The sequence below is a fragment of the Salmo trutta genome, chromosome 19 (assembly GCF_901001165.1).
Source record: "Salmo trutta chromosome 19, fSalTru1.1, whole genome shotgun sequence".
Taxonomy (NCBI): Eukaryota; Metazoa; Chordata; class Actinopteri; order Salmoniformes; family Salmonidae; genus Salmo; species Salmo trutta.
The window spans coordinates 13,300,589-13,323,559 of record NC_042975.1 but is presented as its reverse complement, the minus strand read 5'-3'; the positions used below and the strand labels follow the sequence as shown (position 1 = coordinate 13,323,559).

At 44.1% G+C, this 22,971-nt stretch overlaps 1 protein-coding gene across 2 annotated transcripts in view; it reads right to left on the bottom strand.

Annotated features, from left to right (window-relative positions):
• rapgef6 (Rap guanine nucleotide exchange factor (GEF) 6) overlaps nt 1–22,971 on the bottom strand; it is a 181,957-nt gene that overhangs the window by 38,162 nt on the left and 120,824 nt on the right. For both annotated transcript variants that reach the window (XM_029699779.1, XM_029699778.1), the window contains 9 exons: nt 18,162–18,342; nt 12,132–12,268; nt 10,986–11,144; nt 5,986–6,138; nt 5,160–5,324; nt 4,540–4,647; nt 3,989–4,192; nt 3,710–3,818; nt 3,199–3,442 (listed from right to left, as the gene is read on the bottom strand). In XM_029699779.1, the coding sequence (XP_029555639.1) occupies nt 3,199–3,442; nt 3,710–3,818; nt 3,989–4,192; nt 4,540–4,647; nt 5,160–5,324; nt 5,986–6,138; nt 10,986–11,144; nt 12,132–12,268; nt 18,162–18,342 (1,460 nt within the window). The remainder of the gene's footprint in view (nt 1–3,198; nt 3,443–3,709; nt 3,819–3,988; nt 4,193–4,539; nt 4,648–5,159; nt 5,325–5,985; nt 6,139–10,985; nt 11,145–12,131; nt 12,269–18,161; nt 18,343–22,971) is intronic.

Below are 22,971 nucleotides of genomic sequence, written 5' to 3'. Positions count from 1 at the left end.
ATGTCAAAAACTTTGAAAGTTTCTTCAAGTGCAGTCGCAAAAACCATCAAGAGCTATGATGAAACTGGCTCTCATGAGGACCGCCACAGGAAAGGAAGACCCAGAGTTACCTCTACTGCAGTGGATAAGTTCATTAGCGTTGATTGCAGTTCAAGTAACAGACATCTCAAAATCAACTGTTCATAGGAGACTGTGTGAATCAGGCCTTCATCGTCAAATTGCTGCAGGACACTAAGAAACATGAGCAATGGACATTAGACCGGTGGAAATATTTGAGATTTTTGGTTCCAACCGCAGAGTAGGTAAATGGATGATCTCTGTATGTGTGGTTCCCACCATGAAGCATGGAGGAGGAAGTGTGATGGTGCTTTGCTGGTGACACTGTTGGTGATTTATTTAGAATTCAAGGCACACTTATACAGCATTGCTACTACAGCATTCTGCAGCGATACGCCGTCCCATCAGGTTTGTGCTAAGTGGGACTATCATTTGATTTTCAACAGGACAATGACCCAACACACCTCCAGGCTGTGTAAGGGCTCTTTGACCAAGAAGGAGAGTGATGGAGTGTTGCATTAGATGACCTGGCCTCCACAATTACCCGACCTCAACCCAATTGAGATGGTTTGGGATGAGTTGGACCACAGAGTGAAGGAAAAGCAGCCAACAAGTGCTCAGCATATGTGGAAACTCCATCAAGACTATTGGGAAAAGCATTTCTCAAGAAGCTGGTTGAGAGAATCCCAAGAGTGTGCAAAGCTGTCATCAATCTCATTCATCAAAGTATTTTGATTTGCTTAACACTTTTTTGGTTACTACATGATTCTGTAAGTGTTATTTCATAGTTTTGATGTCTTCACTATTATTCTACAATGTACAAAATAGTAAAAATAAAGAAAAACCCTTGAATGAGTAGCTGTGTCCAAACTTTTGACTGGTAATGTATATTTTTAAAGCCTCTAATATACATTTCCACATGCCACTGTCATCATCAGGAAAGCCCCGGGACACTGTCTGCTTTTGGCAAATGGCCGATATATTTACTGAAACACTTTTAAATGCAGATAATGAGTATAAGAAGTCGAGCTGAAGAGATGGCTATTCCTTGCAGTCATCTCACCAAATCACCACCACCTGTGTCCAGCTCAAACTACCTAGTCTATTAGCTGCCAATGGAATCCCAGTAAATCTGCTGGTTGGTCAACATATGATCCAACAGGTAGTCTTCACACTGTGCTACTGTAGAATACTGCAGACTGGAGAGAGTTGCAATATAATCACAGAATCAAATCGCAATACATATAGAATCGTAAGAATCACAATGCATATCGTATCCTGAGGTATCTGGAAATCCACCACCCTAGGTAGGATACTGTAGTCTTATTCTGTCTACCTGTCTAGGTAGGATACTGTAGTGTTATTCTGTCCACCTGTCTAGGTAGGATACTGTAGTGTTATTCTGTCTACCTGTCTAGGTAGGATACTGTAGTGTTATTCTGTTTACCTGTCTAGGTAGGATACTGTAGTGTTATTCTGTCTACCTGTCTAGGTAGGATACTGTAGTGTTATTCTGTCTACCTGTCTAGGTAGGATACTGTAGTGTTATTCTGTCTACCTGTCTAGGTAGGATACTGTAGTGTTATTCTGTCCACCTGTCTAGGTAGGATACTGTAGTGTTATTCTGTCCACCTGTCTAGGTAGGATACTGTAGTGTTATTCTGTCTACCTGTCTAGGTAGGATACTGTAGTGTTATTCTGTTTACCTGTCTAGGTAGGATACTGTAGTGTTATTCTGTCTACCTGTCTAGGTAGGATACTGTAGTGTTATTCTGTCTACCTGTCTAGGTAGGATACTGTAGTGTTATTCTGTCTACCTGTCTAGGTAGGATACTGTAGTGTTATTCTGTCCACCTGTCTAGGTAGGATACTGTAGTGTTATTCTGTCCACCTGTCTAGGTAGGATACTGTAGTGTTATTCTGTCTACCTGTCTAGGTAGGATACTGTAGTGTTATTCTGTCTACCTGTCTAGGTAGGATACTGTAGTGTTATTCTGTTTACCTGTCTAGGTAGGATACTGTAGTGTTATTCTGTCTACCTGTCTAGGTAGGATACTGTAGTGTTATTCTGTCTACCTGTCTAGGTAGGATACTGTAGTGTTATTCTGTCTACCTGTCTAGGTAGGATACTGTAGTGTTATTCTGTCCACCTGTCTAGGTAGGATACTGTAGTGTTATTCTGTCCACCTGTCTAGGTAGAATACTGTAGTGTTATTCTGTCTACCTGTCTAGGTAGGATACTGTAGTGTTATTCTGTCTACCTGTCTAGGTAGAATACTGTAGTGTTATTCTGTCTACCTGTCTAGGTAGGATACTGTAGTGTTATTCTGTCTACCTGTCTAGGTAGGATACTGTAGTGTTATTCTGTCTACCTGTCTAGGTAGGATAATGTAGTGTTATTCTGTCTACCTGTCTAGGTAGGATACTGTAGTGTTATTCTGTCCACCTTTCTAGGTAGGATACTGTAGTGTTATTCTGTCTACCTGTCTAGGTAGGATACTGTAGTGTTATTCTGTCTACCTGTCTAGGTAGGATACTGTAGTGTTATTCTGTCTACCTGTCTAGGTAGGATACTGTAGTGTTATTCTGTCCACCTGTCTAGGTAGGATACTGTAGTGTTATTCTGTCCACCTGTCTAGGTAGGATACTGTAGTGTTATTCTGTCTACCTGTCTAGGTAGGATACTGTAGTGTTATTCTGTCTACCTGTCTAGGTAGGATACTGTAGTGTTATTCTGTTTACCTGTCTAGGTAGGATACTGTAGTGTTATTCTGTCTACCTGTCTAGGTAGGATACTGTAGTGTTATTCTGTCTACCTGTCTAGGTAGGATACTGTAGTGTTATTCTGTCTACCTGTCTAGGTAGGATACTGTAGTGTTATTCTGTCCACCTGTCTAGGTAGGATACTGTAGTGTTATTCTGTCCACCTGTCTAGGTAGGATACTGTAGTGTTATTCTGTCTACCTGTCTAGGTAGGATACTGTAGTGTTATTCTGTCTACCTGTCTAGGTAGGATACTGTAGTGTTATTCTGTCTACCTGTCTAGGTAGGATACTGTAGTGTTATTCTGTCTACCTGTCTAGGTAGGATACTGTAGTGTTATTCTGTCTAGGTAGGATACTGTAGTGTTATTCTGTCTACCTGAAGGGCTTGGGTGGTAGGATGCTGAAGCGGGTTTTCTCCAGCATCTTCCTGATCTTGTTCCGTCCTCCAGACACTGTGTTGGCCTTCATCTTCTTGGTGGCCTTATGGTCTGTGGGGAACTCCATGTCTCCGGGCAGGTCTGGGATGGAGAAGCGGTTACACTTCTTCTCCTGGATCTTGGGGATGTGGGGACCCCTGTTCATCTTCTCGTGTACGATCCGGCTCAACAGCTCTTTGAACACTTGGGAGAGGAGAGGGATTATAGGTCAACAGCAAGACGCAGTCACAGAACTAGGGGGGGGGAGATGCACAATTCATGGAATTGAATTCCCAGGTTTGCAGAAATCATGGTTGGAAGACTTGGGAAAGTTACACAAATTTTGCAACCAAACACAGGACTAGACCCAGGTACAGACTACTGTTGACACCGGTCATTTTAATTTCAACTCTCTCTCGGCGTCGTTAACGAAATAATCCTATCTTTCGTAAGAGGACAGATTGTACAAACCGAATATGTTGGTCTTGACTGTGAGGGAGAGGTGTGTGTTGTTCCTCAGGAAGTCCATAGCTTTGACGTAGGAGATGTTCTCAAAGTTCTGACCATTGATCTCCATAATCTCAAGGAGGAAAACAGATAGTTTTGAGTCAACTGCACTTGTTACTGAATTAACCACAAAGGGCATCTGAACAGCAAACTAAACAGCATTAAATGTATGGAATAAAAACATGGACTTCAAAGAGCAAAAGCAAAACAGGAAAAAAAGGCAAAAGTAAGAACTTCTCTTACCTGGTCTCCCCGTTTGAGTCCTGCCTCGGCGGCCTTGCTGCCCTCCTCCACCGACTCCACGAAGATGCCGAAGCCCCTCTCGCTGCCGCCATGCAGGCTGAAGTAGAGCGGGGACTCCCTGGAAGGTTTCTGCAGGGTGATCTGCCTCCACTTGGCCTTGGCAGCACACGCTATGTTCAGCAGCCGCAGGTGACCCTTCATTTTCTTCAGGAACAGATCAGGTTTCAACAACCACTCACTCAACTGACCTGGCTAACAGATCTGGTAATACATGTTCAACCACACAGTTGTTACAGACAGAGGATCACATGTCTGTCTGACCACAGAGTGAGACTTTAGTTTAGTGAAGGTGTAAACGTCTTGAGGTCAAAGTACATTATGTTGCGTACAGGCTGTGCCAAAAATGGCACACTAATCATTATATAGTGCACTACTTTCAACCAGGGCTCATAGTTCTCTGATCCGAAGTATTGCACTATATACAGTAGGGAATAGGGTGCCATTTGGGACAAACATTTAATATAGACACAACATAGGAAAGGTGATCTTACTGTGGTTTCCAGCAGCTTTTCAAACTCTTCCAGGAACTGCGTCATGGCCGGGTCACCTTCAAAGTCGTTGAAATGATTGTTCACCCATAACAGCACTATCCGTGTCACCTGCACAGGGAAACACAAGGCCGTCAAAGCATATTCAAAAACCTTCAAAGAGGATCCTGTACATTTTCCCCGCAAAAATCAGCAAGCTTCAATCATCAAACATTCAACTTTAGCTGAGGCTAAAGATATCACAGGAGGTGAGATTACTGCAAGGGTCTGGAAATGCCGGGTCTGAAAATATAAGTGTAGTCTTGTTCCAATCTAAGAAAGGTTATCTTGGCCCACAATGCTAAAACCACAGTACAGACAGAGCTACAAACAGCAACTCTCTCTCTCTGAGGGGATGGGCCTCTTGAAGAGGAAGAATGATTACATGCCAAATGACATCTCCATCAGACTATTGACAGCACAAGACTAATCTTATGTTAAATCAGTGGAGAGTATGTCCGCTGGACAAATCCCCCTTCTACCCAACACTGCTGACCTAGCACAAGTTGTATTGATTACTGTGTAGTACACCCATGCTTCACATAAACAATCAGGCACACACATACACACAGTACAGTACACACCGTGTCTCTGAGGCTGTCGACTTTGAACCACTCGAGCAGCTTCTTGCCGACCTCCATGGGGCTGGAGAGGAAGGTGCGGTAGGTGAGGAGGAAGTCTTCGATGTAGGTGGGGTCCACCACTGACGGCTCCTCCACCAGGTGCATGATCAGACGCTGTGGGGTGCCCTGAGTGGATAGACAAACAGACAATCAATCACGACTGCATTCCAACTGTCAATTCATTTTAATACAACTTTATTAGTCCCGAGGGACAATAAAGACAGCCTTATCACCAAGGAGACCAGAATCATTTTGGACGACTGTATTTAGAAAAAATTACAAAAAAAAACATTTAATTGGGCGAAAGGATGCCACTTATGCAGGCAGTTCTTAAACAATTTAAAGACAAGAGAATCCAGAAGTAAGGATCACTACTCAGATCAGCAGCAACACATCTATAGTGTAGCTGTTTGGGGGAGCAGAGGCGTCTTAGAGGAGATGAAGACAAGGGAATCAGTCTAGTCCATTAACAGATCAATAACTGGCTGTTTGCAGAGTGTTGGAGATCAAAGGGCTGGACCATACGGCGCGTGCAAAAACAAGTGTCTACAGGAGCAACAGCATAACACAGTGGTAGTCACAGCTAGGTAGTCAAGGCAGTGCATATATTCAAAGCAGCCTATAAAGACCATTTGAAAATCAGTTTCCCAGACCGATTACACCCTAAGTCTAGACCTGGGCAAACATGTAAACTCAATGGAACTTCACCATCAGTGCAGGACAAGGGTAGGCCTAATTCATCTGTGTCTGGGAAACCATCCCTTAACTCTTACACTTCCTGCCTCACCTTGATGACAATATGTCCCTTCCTGGTGCCGCTGCGGTCCAGCTCGCGATGTTCCTTCACCATGACGATCTCTCCCTCCTCCTCCACCTTGTGTGTGTTCTTCTCCACATGGTTGAGGATCCGCCAGTAGTCCTCTTGGGCGATGCACACAAACTGGTCCACAATGACATGGGGACAGCGGGTCAACTTATAATACAGGAACCTGTTGCTCTGCACCATAGCTGGGTACTGAAACAGTAGAACTGAGGAGTCCCTGGAGCAGGAGAGAGGCATGGGAGGGATGGCTATCGGCTAGTCTACCCACACTCCCCTAGCTACTAGTCCAGTTATGCTAGTCTACAAGCTAACAGACTAGCTACTCCCCCTTGGCAACTGGCCCAGATATGATAATAAACACTTTCCACGGTATGCTATCTTGGCTAACAGTCCTGCTACACTCCCCTAGTTAACATTCACCTGGCCGAATGGTCAAGCTACACTCTCCTAGTTAACATTCACCTGGCCGAATGGTCAAGCTACTCTCCCCTGGCTAGCATTCACCTGGCCGAATGGTCAAGCAACACTCCCCTGGCTAGCATTCACCTGGCCGAATGGTCAAGCCACACTCCCCTAGTTAACATTCACCTGGCCGAATGGTCAAGCAACACTCCCCTGGCTAGCATTCACCTGGCCGAATGGTCAAGCTACACTCCCCTGGCTAGCATTCACCTGGCCGAATGGTCAAGCTACACTCCCCTGGCTAGCATTCACCTGGCCGAATGGTCAAGCTACACTCCCCTGGCTAGCATTCACCTGGCCGAATGGTCAAGCTACACTCCCCTGGCTAGCGTTCGCCTCTCTACCATCTCACTGAGCTGTTGTTCAGGCTCTGAAACAGGGACAGGAAACAGTGTTTCTGATAAAGGAACTCTTTAAGGAACCAAGCAGGTCTGGGTAGAAACTGGTTACTAACACACGCACGCACAGACAGACAGACAGACAGACAGACAGACAGACAGACAGACAGACAGACAGACAGACAGACAGACAGACAGAGAGAGACAGAGACAGAGAGAGACAGAGACAGAGAGAGACAGTCAGAGAGAGACAGAGACAGAGACAGAGAGAGAGAGAGAGAGAGAGAGAGAGAGAGACAGAGACAGAGAGAGAGAGAGACAGAGAGAGAGAGAGAGAGAGAGAGAGAGAGAGAGAGAGACAGAGAGAGAGAGAGAGAGAGAGAGAGAGAGAAAAGCTCAAAACACTTCTCAAGCGGCAGGCTACTCTAACTTGTGCTGCCTCCCATCTCTACATCAAGGCCTGGTTCCTCTTCTTTATGACTAAGCAACAGCTCTTCAACCTAGTCCTGCTTTATTGGTGAAAAATCAACACATTTTATTGTACACCATAGATACCAACACCAGACCATTTATACCACTTTATACATCTCTACTCTATATTCGCAAGGAATACAACAACACTGTCATATTCATCTTCCAAACTGATGTCAAAAGGCAATGAAAAGTTCCCATTGTAATTATCTCAGAGTTATAGGGTGTTATAAAGGACACTGTATAGGGAATGGGGTGTTATTAAGGACACTGTATAGGGAAAAGGGTGTTATTAAGGACACTGTATAGGGAATAGTGTGTTATTAAGTATACTGTATAGGGAATAGTGTGTTATTAAGTATACTGTATAGGCAATAGGGTGTTATTAAGTATACTGTATAGGGAATGGGGTGTTATTAAGTATACTGTATAGGGAATAGTGTGTTATTAAGGACACTGTATAGGGAATGGGGTGTTATTAAGTATACTGTATAGGGAATGGGGTGTTATTAAGTATACTGTATAGGGAATAGTGTGTTATTAAGTATACTGTATAGGGAATAGTGTGTTATTAAGTATACTGTATAGGCAATAGGGTGTTATTAAGTATACTGTATAGGGAATGGGGTGTTATTAAGTATACTGTATAGGGAATAGTGTGTTATTAAGGACACTGTATAGGGAATGGGGTGTTATTAAGTATACTGTATAGGGAATGGGGTGTTATTAAGTATACTGTATAGGGAATAGTGTGTTATTAAGTATACTGTATAGGGAATGGGGTGTTATTAAGTATACTGTATAGGGAATAGTGTGTTATTAAGTATACTGTATAGGCAATAGGGTGTTATTAAGTATACTGTATAGGGAATGGGGTGTTATTAAGTATACTGTATAGGGAAAAGGGTGTTATTAAGGACACTGTATAGGGAATGGGGTGTTATTAAGTATACTGTATAGGGAATGGGGTGTTATGACACCTGAAACCCCACCTCTTTAAGGAATACCTGGGATAGGATAAAGTAATCCTTCTAACCCCCCCTTTAAAAGATTTAGATGCACTATTGTAAAGTGGTTGTTCTACTGGATATTATAGGTGAATGCACCAATTTGTAAGTCGCTCTGGATAAGAGCGTCTGCTAAATGACTTAAATGTAAATGTTATTAAGTATACTGTATAGGGAATGGGGTGTTATTAAGTATACTGTATAGGGAATGGGGTGTTATTAAGTATACTGTATAGGGAATAGTGTGTTATTAAGGACACTGTATAGGGAAAAGGGTGTTATTAAGGACACTGTATAGGGAATGGGGTGTTATTAAGGACACTGTATAGGGAATGGGGTGTTATTAAGTATACTGTATAGGGAATGGGGTGTTAAGTATACTGTATAGGGAATGGGGTGTTATTAAGGACACTGTATAGGGAAAAGGGTGTTATTAAGGACACTGTATAGGGAATAGGGTGTTATTAAGGACACTGTATAGGGAATGGGGTGTTAAGTATACTGTATAGGGAATAGTGTGTTATTAAGGACACTGTATAGGGAAAAGGGTGTTATTAAGGACACTGTATAGGGAATAGGGTGTTATTAAGGACACTGTATAGGGAATGGGGTGTTATTAAGGACACTGTATAGGGAATAGGGTGTTATTAAGTATACTGTATAGGGAATGGGGTGTTAAGTATACTGTATAGGGAATGGGGTGTTATTAAGTATACTGTATAGGGAATAGTGTGTTATTAAGTATACTGTATAGGGAATGGGGTGTTATTAAGTATACTGTATAGGCAATAGGGTGTTATTAAGTATACTGTATAGGGAATGGGGTGTTATTAAGTATACTGTATAGGGAATAGTGTGTTATTAAGGACACTGTATAGGGAAAAGGGTGTTATTAAGGACACTGTATAGGGAATGGGGTGTTATTAAGGACACTGTATAGGGAATGGGGTGTTATTAAGTATACTGTATAGGGAATGGGGTGTTAAGTATACTGTATAGGGAATGGGGTGTTATTAAGGACACTGTATAGGGAAAAGGGTGTTATTAAGGACACTGTATAGGGAATGGGGTGTTATTAAGTATACTGTATAGGGAATGGGGTGTTAAGTATACTGTATAGGGAATGGGGTGTTATTAAGGACACTGTATAGGGAAAAGGGTGTTATTAAGGACACTGTATAGGGAATAGGGTGTTATTAAGGACACTGTATAGGGAATGGGGTGTTAAGTATACTGTATAGGGAATAGTGTGTTATTAAGGACACTGTATAGGGAAAATGGTGTTATTAAGGACACTGTATAGGGAATAGGGTGTTATTAAGGACACTGTATAGGGAATGGGGTGTTATTAAGGACACTGTATAGGGAATAGTGTGTTATTAAGTATACTGTATAGGGAATGGGGTGTTATTAAGTATACTGTATAGGCAATAGGGTGTTATTAAGTATACTGTATAGGGAATGGGGTGTTATTAAGTATACTGTATAGGGAATAGTGTGTTATTAAGGACACTGTATAGGGAAAAGGGTGTTATTAAGGACACTGTATAGGGAATGGGGTGTTATTAAGGACACTGTATAGGGAATGGGGTGTTATTAAGTATACTGTATAGGGAATGGGGTGTTAAGTATACTGTATAGGGAATGGGGTGTTATTAAGGACACTGTATAGGGAAAAGGGTGTTATTAAGGACACTGTATAGGGAATGGGGTGTTATTAAGTATACTGTATAGGGAATGGGGTGTTAAGTATACTGTATAGGGAATGGGGTGTTATTAAGGACACTGTATAGGGAAAAGGGTGTTATTAAGGACACTGTATAGGGAATAGGGTGTTATTAAGGACACTGTATAGGGAATGGGGTGTTAAGTATACTGTATAGGGAATAGTGTGTTATTAAGGACACTATAGGGAAAAGGGTGTTATTAAGGACACTGTATAGGGAATAGGGTGTTATTAAGGACACTGTATAGGGAATGGGGTGTTATTAAGGACACTGTATAGGGAATAGGGTGTTATTAAGTATACTGTATAGGGAATGGGGTGTTAAGTATACTGTATAGGGAATGGGGTGTTATTAAGTATACTGTATAGGGAATAGTGTGTTATTAAGTATACTGTATAGGGAATGGGGTGTTATTAAGTATACTGTATAGGCAATAGGGTGTTATTAAGTATACTGTATAGGGAATGGGGTGTTATTAAGTATACTGTATAGGGAATGGGGTGTTATTAAGTATACTGTATAGACAATAGGGTGTATTAAGTATACTGTATAGGGAATAGTGTGTTATTAAGTATACTGTATAGGGAATGGGGTGTTATTAAGTATACTGTATAGGGAATAGTGTGTTATTAAGTATACTGTATAGGGAATGGGGTGTTATTAAGTATACTGTATAGGGAATAGTGTGTTATTAAGTATACTGTATAGGGAATGGGGTGTTATTAAGTATACTGTATAGGCAATAGGGTGTTATTAAGTATACTGTATAGGGAATAGTGTGTTATTAAGTATACTGTATAGGGAATAGGGTGTTATTAAGTATACTGTATAGGGAATAGTGTTATTAAGTATACTGTATAGGGAATGGGGTGTTATTAAGTATACTGTATAGGCAATAGGGTGTTATTTGGGACTCGACCCCAAAAGAACAAGATCTCTATGAGAGGATAGTATCTCACCTGACAGTCGTCCCCCTTGGTGCGCACCACTCCGCTCATGTACTGCTTGTCCAGGGAGGGGGAGATGCCAAAGCTGTTGCCCATGCAGAGGGTCTCCATGCGGCTGTCTGGGTGGCCGATTTCCACCCCCCCGTTCAGGATCACATACCACAGGTCCAGCTGAGAGGGGGTGGGGGGGGGGGCACAATGATGACATAAGCAGCAGCGCCAAACACATGACCATCACAACAACAGGAAATGAATGGCTGACACTGACTGATTGGCTGCCTTCATAATAGAGATGCTTTTATGGACCTTCACTCCAAACAATCATTGGTGCCTGGTATTATATGTATGTGGTATACAGAGCTCGAGTGAATAGAACAGGTGCTTTACGGATCTAGTCAATGTGCTGAGAATAGAACATACCCAAGTCCCATATAAGACTGCAGACTAAGTGTGAGGTGTGTGAAGAACCCCGCAGGCAGGGACGTGATCGTTGAAGAGATCCATCTTACCTCCACACTGACTCAGACTGCTGCTCATGGCTTTCAACCATGAAGGCAATAGAGGCTTTTCAGAGTGACAGACTTCTATCACAGGGAAGCATTGAGAGGGAGATTGAGGACATGTGATGAGGTTCCTAGGCACCCTCCCCCTCTCTCTTCCCTCTCCTTTTTCTTCCTCTGCCCCCTCTCCCCTCAGTCTCATAGGACCGCTAAGGACGCTGCAGTGCAGTGAAGACTGCCTGATTCAATCTGACCTTCACACCAACCCACTGTGATAGGAGATAGCAACCTGTCTGTCATACTGAACACACACAGTCTCGTGTAGCTGTCCCCTGCTTGTGTATGCGTGGGTGTGTAGACGCCTGCTGCCACAGCTTATTGACACAGATCCCATCCACTTGCGCTAAAGAAAGTGGTGAGGCTAGCTGTCATCAAGGCAAAGGGTGGCTACTTTGAAGAATCTCAAATATAAAATATATTTTGATTTGTTTAACACTTTTTTGGTTACTACATGATTCCATGTGTGTTATTTCATAGTTTTGATGTCTTTACTATTATTGTACAATGGAGAAAATAGTAAAAATAAAGAAAAACCCTTGAATGAGAAGGTCTGTCCAAACTTTTGACAGGTAGTGTGTGTGAAGTTTATGGTTGGTACCTCCTGTTTGTCCTGTAGGATGACGGTCCCTGCCTGCTCCACCACCTCAAACACCATGACAGTACACAGGTCTCTTCGCACTGACATGGTCATGTTGGCAAAGGCTGGCAGCTGGTGCATGAACTCCAACAGTTGTTCTGGATGGGGGAAAGAGAGAAAGTGAGTAAGAGCGAGAGGGAAGGAAGAGATGGAGAGAGCGAGAGTGCAATGGAGAGAAGAGGTGCGGTGTAACAGATTGAGGTAGCATAAAATATCAGAGGAAGAAATGATGAGGAAAAAGGAGACAGAGAGAGGTCAGTGAGTGGTCTGTGTAACTGATGAGTGTGTACTGTAGCACCTGCGTCCTACTCTCTCACTCTGAGGGGGCATTACACCCTGTTACCATGCAGCCTCCAGTCCAGTGGAGTCAAGATCACCGAGTCAAAATACAAGATAAGATCTACCACTCAGATTTATTGCTTTTTTAAATGTAATCCTATGCAACATTAATCTATTAAAAACATTACTGTCGCAAGGCTATAGGCTCAATACATTATCACCGCACGCCCATCCTTTCATATCTCAGTGGGTCTGCAGCCAGTGCATACTGCCTAACAAGCCAAAAGCAAAGAAGCCTTAAAACGCAGGCATCCCACAGCCCCCCAGCAGGCAGGTCTCTCTCTCTGGGTCCTCTGATGTGTGGGCAGGCAGCTTCCCCTTCCCCCCAGGAGGACCCCTGGTTTACACCACTAATGAGGCGGCCTGGCTGACTGCCCGGGCAAAAAATAAAAAGGGTACTAACTGGGGAGACCTCAGTGTTTATAGAAATGGAGGGAAGGTGCCGGGGGGGGGGCAAGGTACAAAGAGCTGGTAGTCCATCCACCAAACTACTAGGTGTGAAACAGGGAAGGGACTCAGGCGGTATGCTAATTTGGTATAGAGCAGACCTAACCCACTATTAAATTAGTAAAAACAGGAATGTTTAACATTTGGATAGAAATGAATAAGGAAATCATCTCAACAGATAAAAATGTCCTAATGTGTGCTACCTATACCCCCAATAGAATCTCCATACTTTAACAATGACAGCTGCTCCATCCTGGAGGGGGAGATCAACCATTTCCAGGCTCAGGGACGTGTACTAGTCTGTGGCGACCTAAATGCCAGAACTGGACAAGAACCCGACACCCTCAGCACACAGGGGGACAAAGTCCTACCTGGAGGTAACAGTATACCCTCCCAAATATGCCCCCTAGACACAACTATGACAACATAACAAAACCCCCAACAAATCTGAGTCACAACTCATACAACTCTGTTGCACGCTGGGTCTGTACATAGTCAATGGTAGGCTACAGCTCATCCCTTGGCAGTAGTACTGTAGACGACTTTATCACCTCAACCCAGAGTCTCTCAGTGTTCACAGTCAGCCCACTAACACCCCTATCAGATCACAGCAAAACCAGTCTACCTGAACAGAGCAAGTCAATCATGAGGCATCAAAGCCAAAGGATGTGAATACTATTAAGGAATGCTATGGATGGAAGGAAAGTAGTGTAGAGACCTACCAAAAAACTATATTAGGCAACAACAAATTTAATCCATTTTAGACAACTTCCTGGACAAAACATTTAACTGTCATAGTGAAGGTGTAAACTTGGCAGTATAAATCCTAAACAGTATATTTGACCTTTCAGCTTCCCTATCAAATCTAAAACTCTCAAGCAGACAACCTAAGAAAATAAACAACAATGACAAATGGTTTGATGAAGAATGCAAAAACCTAAGAAAGAAATTGAGAAACCTATCCAACCAAAAACAGAGACCCAGAAAACCTGAGTCTACGCCTTCACTATGGTGAATCACTAAAACAATCCAGACATACACTACGGAAACAGAAGGAACAGCACGTCAGAAATCAGCTCAATGTAACTGAAGAATCAATAGACTAACCACTTCTGGGAAAATTGGAAAACACTAAACAAACAACACAGAGATATCTATCCAAAACAGAGATGTGTGGATAAACCACTTCTCCAAAAATGTTTGCTCTATAACAAAGAACAAACAGCAAAAACATATACATGATCAATTACAAATCTTACAATCTGCTATTGAAAAGACTACCAGAACACACTGGATTCTCCAATTACATTGAATGAACAACAGGACAAAATACAAACACTCCAACCAAAAAAGGCCTGTGGTGTTGATGGTATCCTACATGAAATGATAAAAAAAACAGACCACAAATTCCAATTGGCTATACTAAAACTCTTAAACATCATCCTTAGCTCTGGCATCTTCCCCAATATTTGGAACCAAGGACCGATCACTTTTGTGGATTGGGGTTGAGACAAATTTGATCCCAATAACTACCGTGAGATATTGGCTTTATACCAAATTACCATACGACGGAACACGAATTCACCCTGCACACCGTAGGGAGTTTTTCCTAGCCCCAGTGATCCTACATCTGCATTGCTTTCTGTTTGGGGTTTTAGGCTGGGTTTCTGTATAGCACTTTGTGACATTGGCTGATGTAAAAAGGGCTTATAAATGCATTTGATTGGTTGAGTTTGATTAATTGACAAACAAACCAAAACAACAAAAAAAGCTATAAAAAAACCTCTGACTCAATTTGGCATGAGGGTCGGCTACACAAATTGATGGAAAGTAGTGTTCAGGGAAAAACATACGACATTATAAAATCCATGTACACAAACAACAGGTGTGAGGTTAAAATTGGCCAAAAAACACATTTCTTCCCACAGTGCCGTGGGGCGAGACAGGGATGCAGCTTAAGCACTACCCTCTTCAACATACATACACGTGTGTGTGTATACATACCTACATAATATATATATATTCATATATAGCTGTGTGTGTATATATATATATATACACACACACACACACACATATATGTATATATACAGTTGAAGTCAGAAGATTACATAAACCTTAGCCAAATACATTTACTCAGTTTTTCACAATTCCTGACATTTAATCAGAGTAAAAATTCCCTGTCTTAGGTCAGTTAGGATCACCACTTTATTTTAAGAATGTGAAATGTCAGAATAATAGTAGAGAGAATGATTTATTTCAGCTTTTATTTCATCACATTCCCAGTGGGTCAGAAGTTTGCATACACTCAATTAGTATTTGGTAGCATTGCCTTTAAATTGTTTAACTCGGGTCAAACGTTTTGGGTAGCCTTCCACAAGCTTCCCACAATAAGTTGGGTGAATTTTGGCCCATTCCTCCTGACAGAGCTGGTGTAACTGAGTCAGGTTTGTAGGCCTCCTTGCTCACACATGCTTTCAGTTCTGCCCACAAATGTTCTATAGGATTGAGGTCAGGGCCAGGGTATTGGCCACTCTAATACCTTGACTTTGTTGTCCTTAAGCCATTTTGCCACAACTTTGGAAGTATGCTTGGGGTCATTGTCCATTTGGAAGACCCATTTGTGACCAAGCTTTAACTTCCTGACTGATGTCTTGAGATGTTGCTTTAAATTATCCACATACATTTCCTACCTCATGATGCCATCTATTTTGTGAAGAGCACCAGTCCGTCCTGCAGCAAAGCACCCCCACAACATGATGCTGCCACCCCTGTGCTTCTTGGTTGGGATGGTGTTCTTCGGCTTGCAAGCCTCCCCCTTTTTCTTCCAAACATAATGATGGTCATTATGGCCAAACAGTTCTATTTTTGTTTCATCAGACCAGAGGACATTTCTCCAAAAAGTACAATCTTTGTCCCCATGTGCAGTGGCAAACCGTAGTCTGGCTTTTTTATGGCGGTTTTGGAGAAGTGGCTTCTTCCTTGCTGAGCGGCCTTTCAGGTTATGTCGATATAGGACTCATTTTACTGTGGATATAGAAACTTTTGTACCTGTTTCCTCCAGCATCTTCACAAGGTCCTTTTCTGTTGTTCTGGGATTGATATGCACTTTTCGCACTAAAGTACGTTCATCTCTAGGAGACAGAATGCATCTCATTCCTGAGCGGTATGATGGCTGCGTGGTCCCATGGTGTTTATACTTGCGTAATATTGTTTGTACAGATGAACGTGGTACCTTCAGGCGATGGAAATTGCTCCCAAGGATGAACCAGACTTGTGGAGGTCTACAATTTTTGTCTGGGGTCTTGGCTGATTTCTTTTGATTTTCCCATGATGTGAAGCAAAGAGGCACTGAGTTTGAAGGTAGGCCTTGAAATACATCCACAGGTACACCTCCAATTGACTCAAATGATGTCAATTAGCCTATCAGAAGCTTCTAAAGCCATGACATCATTTTCTGGAATTTTCCAAGCTGTTTAAAGGCACAGTCAACTTAGTGTATGTAAACTTCCGACTCACTGGAATTGTGATACAGTGAATTATAAGTGAAATATTCTGTCTTTAAACAATTGTTTGAAAAATGACTTGTGTCATGCACAAAGTAGATGTCCTAACCGACTTGCCCAAACTATAGTTTGTTAACAAGAAATTGTGGAGTGGTTGAAAAACGAGTTTTAATGACTCCAACCTAAGTGTATGTAAATTTCCGACTTCAACTGTATATAGATATATACACACATACATATATACACACGCATGCATGTACACACACACGCATGCATGTACACACACACACGCATGCATGTACACACACACGCATGCATGTACACACACACACACGCATGCATGTACACACACACACGCATGCATGTACACACACACACACACGCATGTACACACACACACACACACGCATGCACACACACACACACACGCATGTACACACACACACGTACACACACACGCATGTACACACACGCATGTGTACACACACACACACACACACACGCATGTACACACACACACACACACACGCATGTACACACACACACACACACACACACACACACACACACACGTACACAAACACACACACACGCATGTACACAAACACACACACACACACACACACACACCAACGAATTGGTGAGGGCACTAGAACAGTCTGCAGCACTCGGCCTCACCTTACTAGAATCTGAAGTCAAATGTCTACTGTTTGCTGATGATCTGGTACTTCTGTCACCAACCAAGGAGAGCCTACAGCAGCACCTAGATATTCTGCACAGATTCTGCCAGACCTGGGCCCTGACAGTAAATCTCAGTCAGACAAAAATAATGGTGTTCCAAAAAAGGTCCAGTTGCCAGGACCACAAATACAAATTTTATCTAGACACCGTTGCCCTAGAACACACAAAAAACTATACATACCTTGGCCTAAATATCAGCGCCACAGGTAACTTCCACAAAGCTGTGAGCGATCTGAGACACAAAGCAAGAAGGGCCTTCTATGCCATCAAAAGGAACATAAAATCTGACATACCAATTAGGATCTGGCAAAAAATACTTGAATCAGTTATAGAACCCATTGTCCTTCATGGTTGTGAGGTCTGGGGCCTGCTCACCAACCAAGAATTCAGCAAAATTATTCTCTGTGTGCTGTACAACATAAAACACTAACTAATGCATGCAGAGCAGAATTAGGCCGATACCCGCTAATTATCAAAATCCAGAAAAGAGCTGTTAAATTCTACAACCACCTAAAAGGAAGCGATTCCCAAACCTTCCATAACAAAGCCATCACCTACAGAGAGATGAACCTGGAGAAGAGTACCCTAAGCAAGCAGGTCCATATCTATTGGGTGAAATACCAGCGTGCATCACAACAGCAAGATCTGGGACCTGTTGCCACAAGTAGAGGGCAACCAGTGAAGAACAAACACTATTGTATACCCATATTTATTTATTTATTTTCCCTTTTGTACTTTAACTATTTGCACATCGCTACAACACTGTATATAGACATAATATGACATTTGAAATGTCTTTATTCTTTTGGAACTTTTTACTGTTCATTTTTTATTGTTTATTTCACTTTTGTTTATCCATTTCACTTGCTTTGGCAATGAAAACATGTTTCCCATACCAATAAAGCCCCTTGTATTGAATTGAAAGAGAGGGTAAAGGAGGAGCGCACAAGAAGCTCACCAATGTCATCATCGTTGCGGTCCACTGGGTCTTTCTCCAGACACTCCCTGACCAGGTCTCTACCAATCAGGGTGTCTGACGTCCTCTCCAGGTCTTCATCCTCCTCCTCCTCTTCCTCAGAGTCCACCGCTGCCTCCGGGAGCCCGGATAGGTCCACATCACCCATTTCATTCTCTGTAGCCTGCAGAGGTGACAGATATTGGTTATTCTTTAAACGTAGACCAAAAAAATTAAAAACATAATCCCTAAGAATTATGCATACACCACTAATTATTCACACTGCCCATATTTTCCATGCTGTTTGGACAGATGGTTGGAATGAACTGGTGCCGAGGGTTACGGAGTGCTCAGATCAACTGGGATTTGAACCCACTACCCTGAGGTTAAGCGACCAGCTCCCCAGTCACTTCAGAAATATTTAAGACCATCTGTCTATTCGCTCCTCTAGTACACAGTAACAGACTGAACCTCCCTGCTCTGCAGTGCTTTCAGGAATGGAAGTGGACAGGATGAGATGGGAAGTTTCCTAGATAAGGGATTGATTGGAAGAAGGGATGTTTCCATCCAGAGGGAATGTTACCTGAGAAAGTCTGCCTGTACAGAGACAGTGTGAAACACAGAGAAAGTCTGCCTGTACAGAGACAGTGTGAAACACAGAGAAAGTCTGCCTGTACAGAGACGGTGTGAAACACAGAGAAAGTCTGCCTGTACAGAGACGGTGTGATACACAGAGAAAGTCTGCCTGTACAGAGACGATGTGAAACACAGAGAAAGTCTGCCTGTACAGAGACAGTGTGAAACACAGAGAAAGTCTGCCTGTACAGAGACGGTGTGAAACACAGAGAAAGTCTGCCTGTACAGAGACGGTGTGAAACACAGAGAAAGTCTGCCTGTACAGTGACGGTGTGATACACAGAGAAAGTCTGCCTGTACAGAGACAGTGTGAAACACAGAGAAAGTCTGCCTGTACAGAGACGGTGTGATACACAGAGAAAGTCTGCCTGTACAGAGACGGTGTGAAACACAGAGAAAGTCTGCCTGTACAGAGACAGTGTGAAACACAGAGAAAGTCTGCCTGTACAGAGACGGTGTGAAACACAGAGAAAGTCTGCCTGTACAGAGACGGTGTGATACACAGAGAAAGTCTGCCTGTACAGAGACGGTGTGATACACAGAGAAAGTCTGCCTGTACAGAGACGGTGTGAAACACAGAGAAAGTCTGCCTGTACAGAGACAGTGTGAAACACAGAGAAAGTCTGCCTGTACAGAGACGGTGTGATACACAGAGAAAGTCTGCCTGTACAGAGACGGTGTGATACACAGAGAAAGTCTGCCTGTACAGAGACGGTGTGAAACACAGAGAAAGTCTGCCTGTACAGAGACGGTGTGATACACAGAGAAAGTCTGCCTGTACAGAGACGGTGTGATACACAGAGAAAGTCTGCCTGTACAGAGACAGTGTGAAACACAGAGAAAGTCTGCCTGTACAGAGACTGTGTGATACACAGAGAAAGTATGCCTGTACAGAGACGGTGTGATACACAGAGAAAGTCTGCCTGTACAGAGACGGTGTGATACACAGAGAGAGAGACACTGCCTGTACAGAGAGAGAGACACTGCCTGTACAGAGACGGTGTGAAACACAGAGAAAGTCTGCCTGTACAGAGACAGTGTGAAACACAGAGAAAGTCTGCCTGTACAGAGACGGTGTGAAACACAGAGAAAGTCTGCCTGTACAGAGACGGTGTGATACACAGAGAAAGTCTGCCTGTACAGAGACGGTGTGATACACAGAGAAAGTCTGCCTGTACAGAGACGGTGTGAAACACAGAGAAAGTCTGCATGTACAGAGACGGTGTGAAACACAGAGAAAGTCTGCATGTACAGAGACAGTGTGAAACACAGAGAAAGTCTGCCTGTACAGAGACGGTGTGAAACACAGAGAAAGTCTGCCTGTACAGAGACGGTGTGAAACACAGAGAAAGTCTGCCTGTACAGAGACGGTGTGAAATACAGAGAAAGTCTGCCTGTACAGAGACAGTGTGAAACACAGAGAAAGTCTGCCTGTACAGAGACGGTGTGATACACAGAGAAAGTCTGCCTGTACAGAGACGGTGTGAAACAGAGAGGATCAGTGTCTTTCTCTCATCTCTGGATCCCTTGTTCTTTTATCTAGGTGTTAGACGGAGGGCAGCTCTGTTCTTTCAGCATGTGGAAGAGAGCGAGAGAGAGAGCGACACAGAGGGAGCGAGAGATGCACAGAGCAGCCCGAGAGAGAGAGACACAGAGAGAGAGACACACAGAGCAGCCCGAGAGAGAGAGAGACACACAGAGCAGCCCGAGAGAGAGAGAGAGACACAGAGCAGCCCGAGTGAGAGAGAGACACAGAGCAGCCCGAGAGAGAGAGACACACAGAGCAGCCCGAGTGAGAGAGAGAGACACAGAGCAGCCCGAGAGAGAGAGAGAGACACAGAGCAGCCCGAGAGAGAGAGAGAGACACAGAGCAGCCCGAGAGAGAGAGAGAGAGAGACACAGAGCAGCCCGAGAGAGAGAGACACAGAGCAGCCCGAGAGAGAGAGACACAGAGCAGCCCGAGAGAGAGACACAGAGCAGCCCGAGAGAGAGAGAGAGACACAGAGCAGCCCGAGAGAGAGAGAGAGACACAGAGCAGCCCGAGAGAGAGAGAGAGACACAGAGCAGCCCGAGAGTGAGAGAGAGACACAGAGCAGCCCGAGAGAGAGAGACACAGAGCAGCCCGAGAGAGAGAGACACAGAGCAGCCCGAGAGAGAGACACACAGAGCAGCCCGAGAGCCAACGAGCGAGCGACAGAGACGCAGAGAGCCAACGAGCGAGCGACAGAGACGCAGAGAGCCAACGAGCGAGCGACAGAGACGCAGAGAGCCAACGAGCGAGCGACAGAGACGCAGAGAGCCAACGAGCGAGCGACAGAGACGCAGAGAGCCAACGAGCGAGCGACAGAGACGCAGAGAGCCAACGAGAGACAGAGACGCAGAGAGCCAACGAGAGACAGAGACAGAGACGCAGAGAGCCAACGAGAGACAGAGACACAGAGAGCCAACGAGAGACAGAGACGCAGAGAGCCAACGAGCGAACGACAGAGACGCAGAGAGCCAACGAGCGAACGACAGAGACGCAGAGAGCCAACGAGCGAACGACAGAGACGCAGAGAGCCAACGAGAGACAGAGACAGAGACGCAGAGAGCCAACGAGAGACAGAGACGCAGAGAGCCAACGAGAGACAGAGACGCAGAGAGCCAACGAGAGACAGAGACGCAGAGAGCCAATGAGGGACAGAGACGCAGAGAGCCAATGAGCGACAGAGACGCAGAGAGCCAACGAGAGACAGAGACGCAGAGAGCCAACGAGCGAACGACAGAGACGCAGAGAGCCAACGAGAGACAGAGACAGAGACACAGAGAGCCAACGAGCGAACGACAGAGAGGCAGAGAGCCAACGAGCGAACGACAGAGAGGCAGAGAGCCAACGAGCGAACGACAGAGACGCAGAGAGCCAACGAGCGAACGACAGAGACGCAGAGAGCCAACGAGAGACAGAGACGCAGAGAGCCAATGAGAGACAGAGACGCAGAGAGCCAACGAGAGACAGAGACGCAGAGAGCCAATGAGGGACAGAGACGCAGAGAGCCAATGAGCGACAGAGACGCAGAGAGCCAATGAGCGACAGAGACGCAGAGAGCCAATGAGCGACAGAGACGCAGAGAGCCAACGAGAGACAGAGACACAGAGAGCCAACGAGAGACAGAGAGATGGACAGAGAACCATTACTGCTGATATCTCCATGTGGGTTTGGGACCGAGAGAGACACAGAAAGAGGGAGACGTTTTGTGCCAATACAGGTCTCAGATCAGGTCAAATCTAAACTGACAGGGACATCAGTTCCTGCTGGCTGCACAGGGGACTGAGCCAGAGAGAAGAGATCGAGAAGGGAAGAGGAGAGAGACACTGCAGCCCAGAGTGACTGAGCGGTATGGCAGCTCACCGCTCAGGGCTCGACAAGAGGTCAAGCATTTAAAAAAACACAAGCTTTAAACAAACTCACCAACTGCCAGCAATAGAAGCTGCTGGACTCAAGTCAACATACATTTATGGACACAGCTGACTGAGCTCCTCTAAATCAATGACAGGTGACTCCATGAGGAGGAGGAGAGAACAGGGAGGTAGTCTGGTTGGTGAGAGAGAAGGTATGTGTAATGGTGGGTCAAAGGTGAGAGAGAAGATATGTGTAATGGTGGGTCAAAGGTGAGAGAGAAGTTATGTGTAATGGTGGGTCAAAGGTGAGAGAGAAGGTATGTGTAATGGTGGGTTAAAGGTGAGAGAGAAGGTATGTGTAATGGTGGGTCAAAGGTGAGAGAGAAGGTATGTGTAATGGTGGGTTAAAGGTGAGAGAGAAGGTATGTGTAATGGTGGGTTAAAGGTGAGAGAGAAGGTATGTGTAATGGTGGGTTAAAGGTGAGAGAGAAGGTATGTGTAATGGTGGGTCAAAGGTGAGAGAGAAGGTATGTGTAATGGTGGGTTAAAGGTGAGAGAGAAGGTATGTGTAATGGTGGGTTAAAGGTGAGAGAGAAGGTATGTGTAATGGTGGGTTAAAGGTGAGAGAGAAGGTATGTGTAATGGTGGGTCAAAGGTGAGAGAGAAGGTATGTGTAATGGTGGGTTAAAGGTGAGAGAGAAGGTATGTGTAATGGTGGGTTAAAGGTAAGGGAGAAGGTATGTGTAATGGTGGGTCAAAGGTGAGAGAGAAGGTATGTGTAATGGTGGGTTAAAGGTGA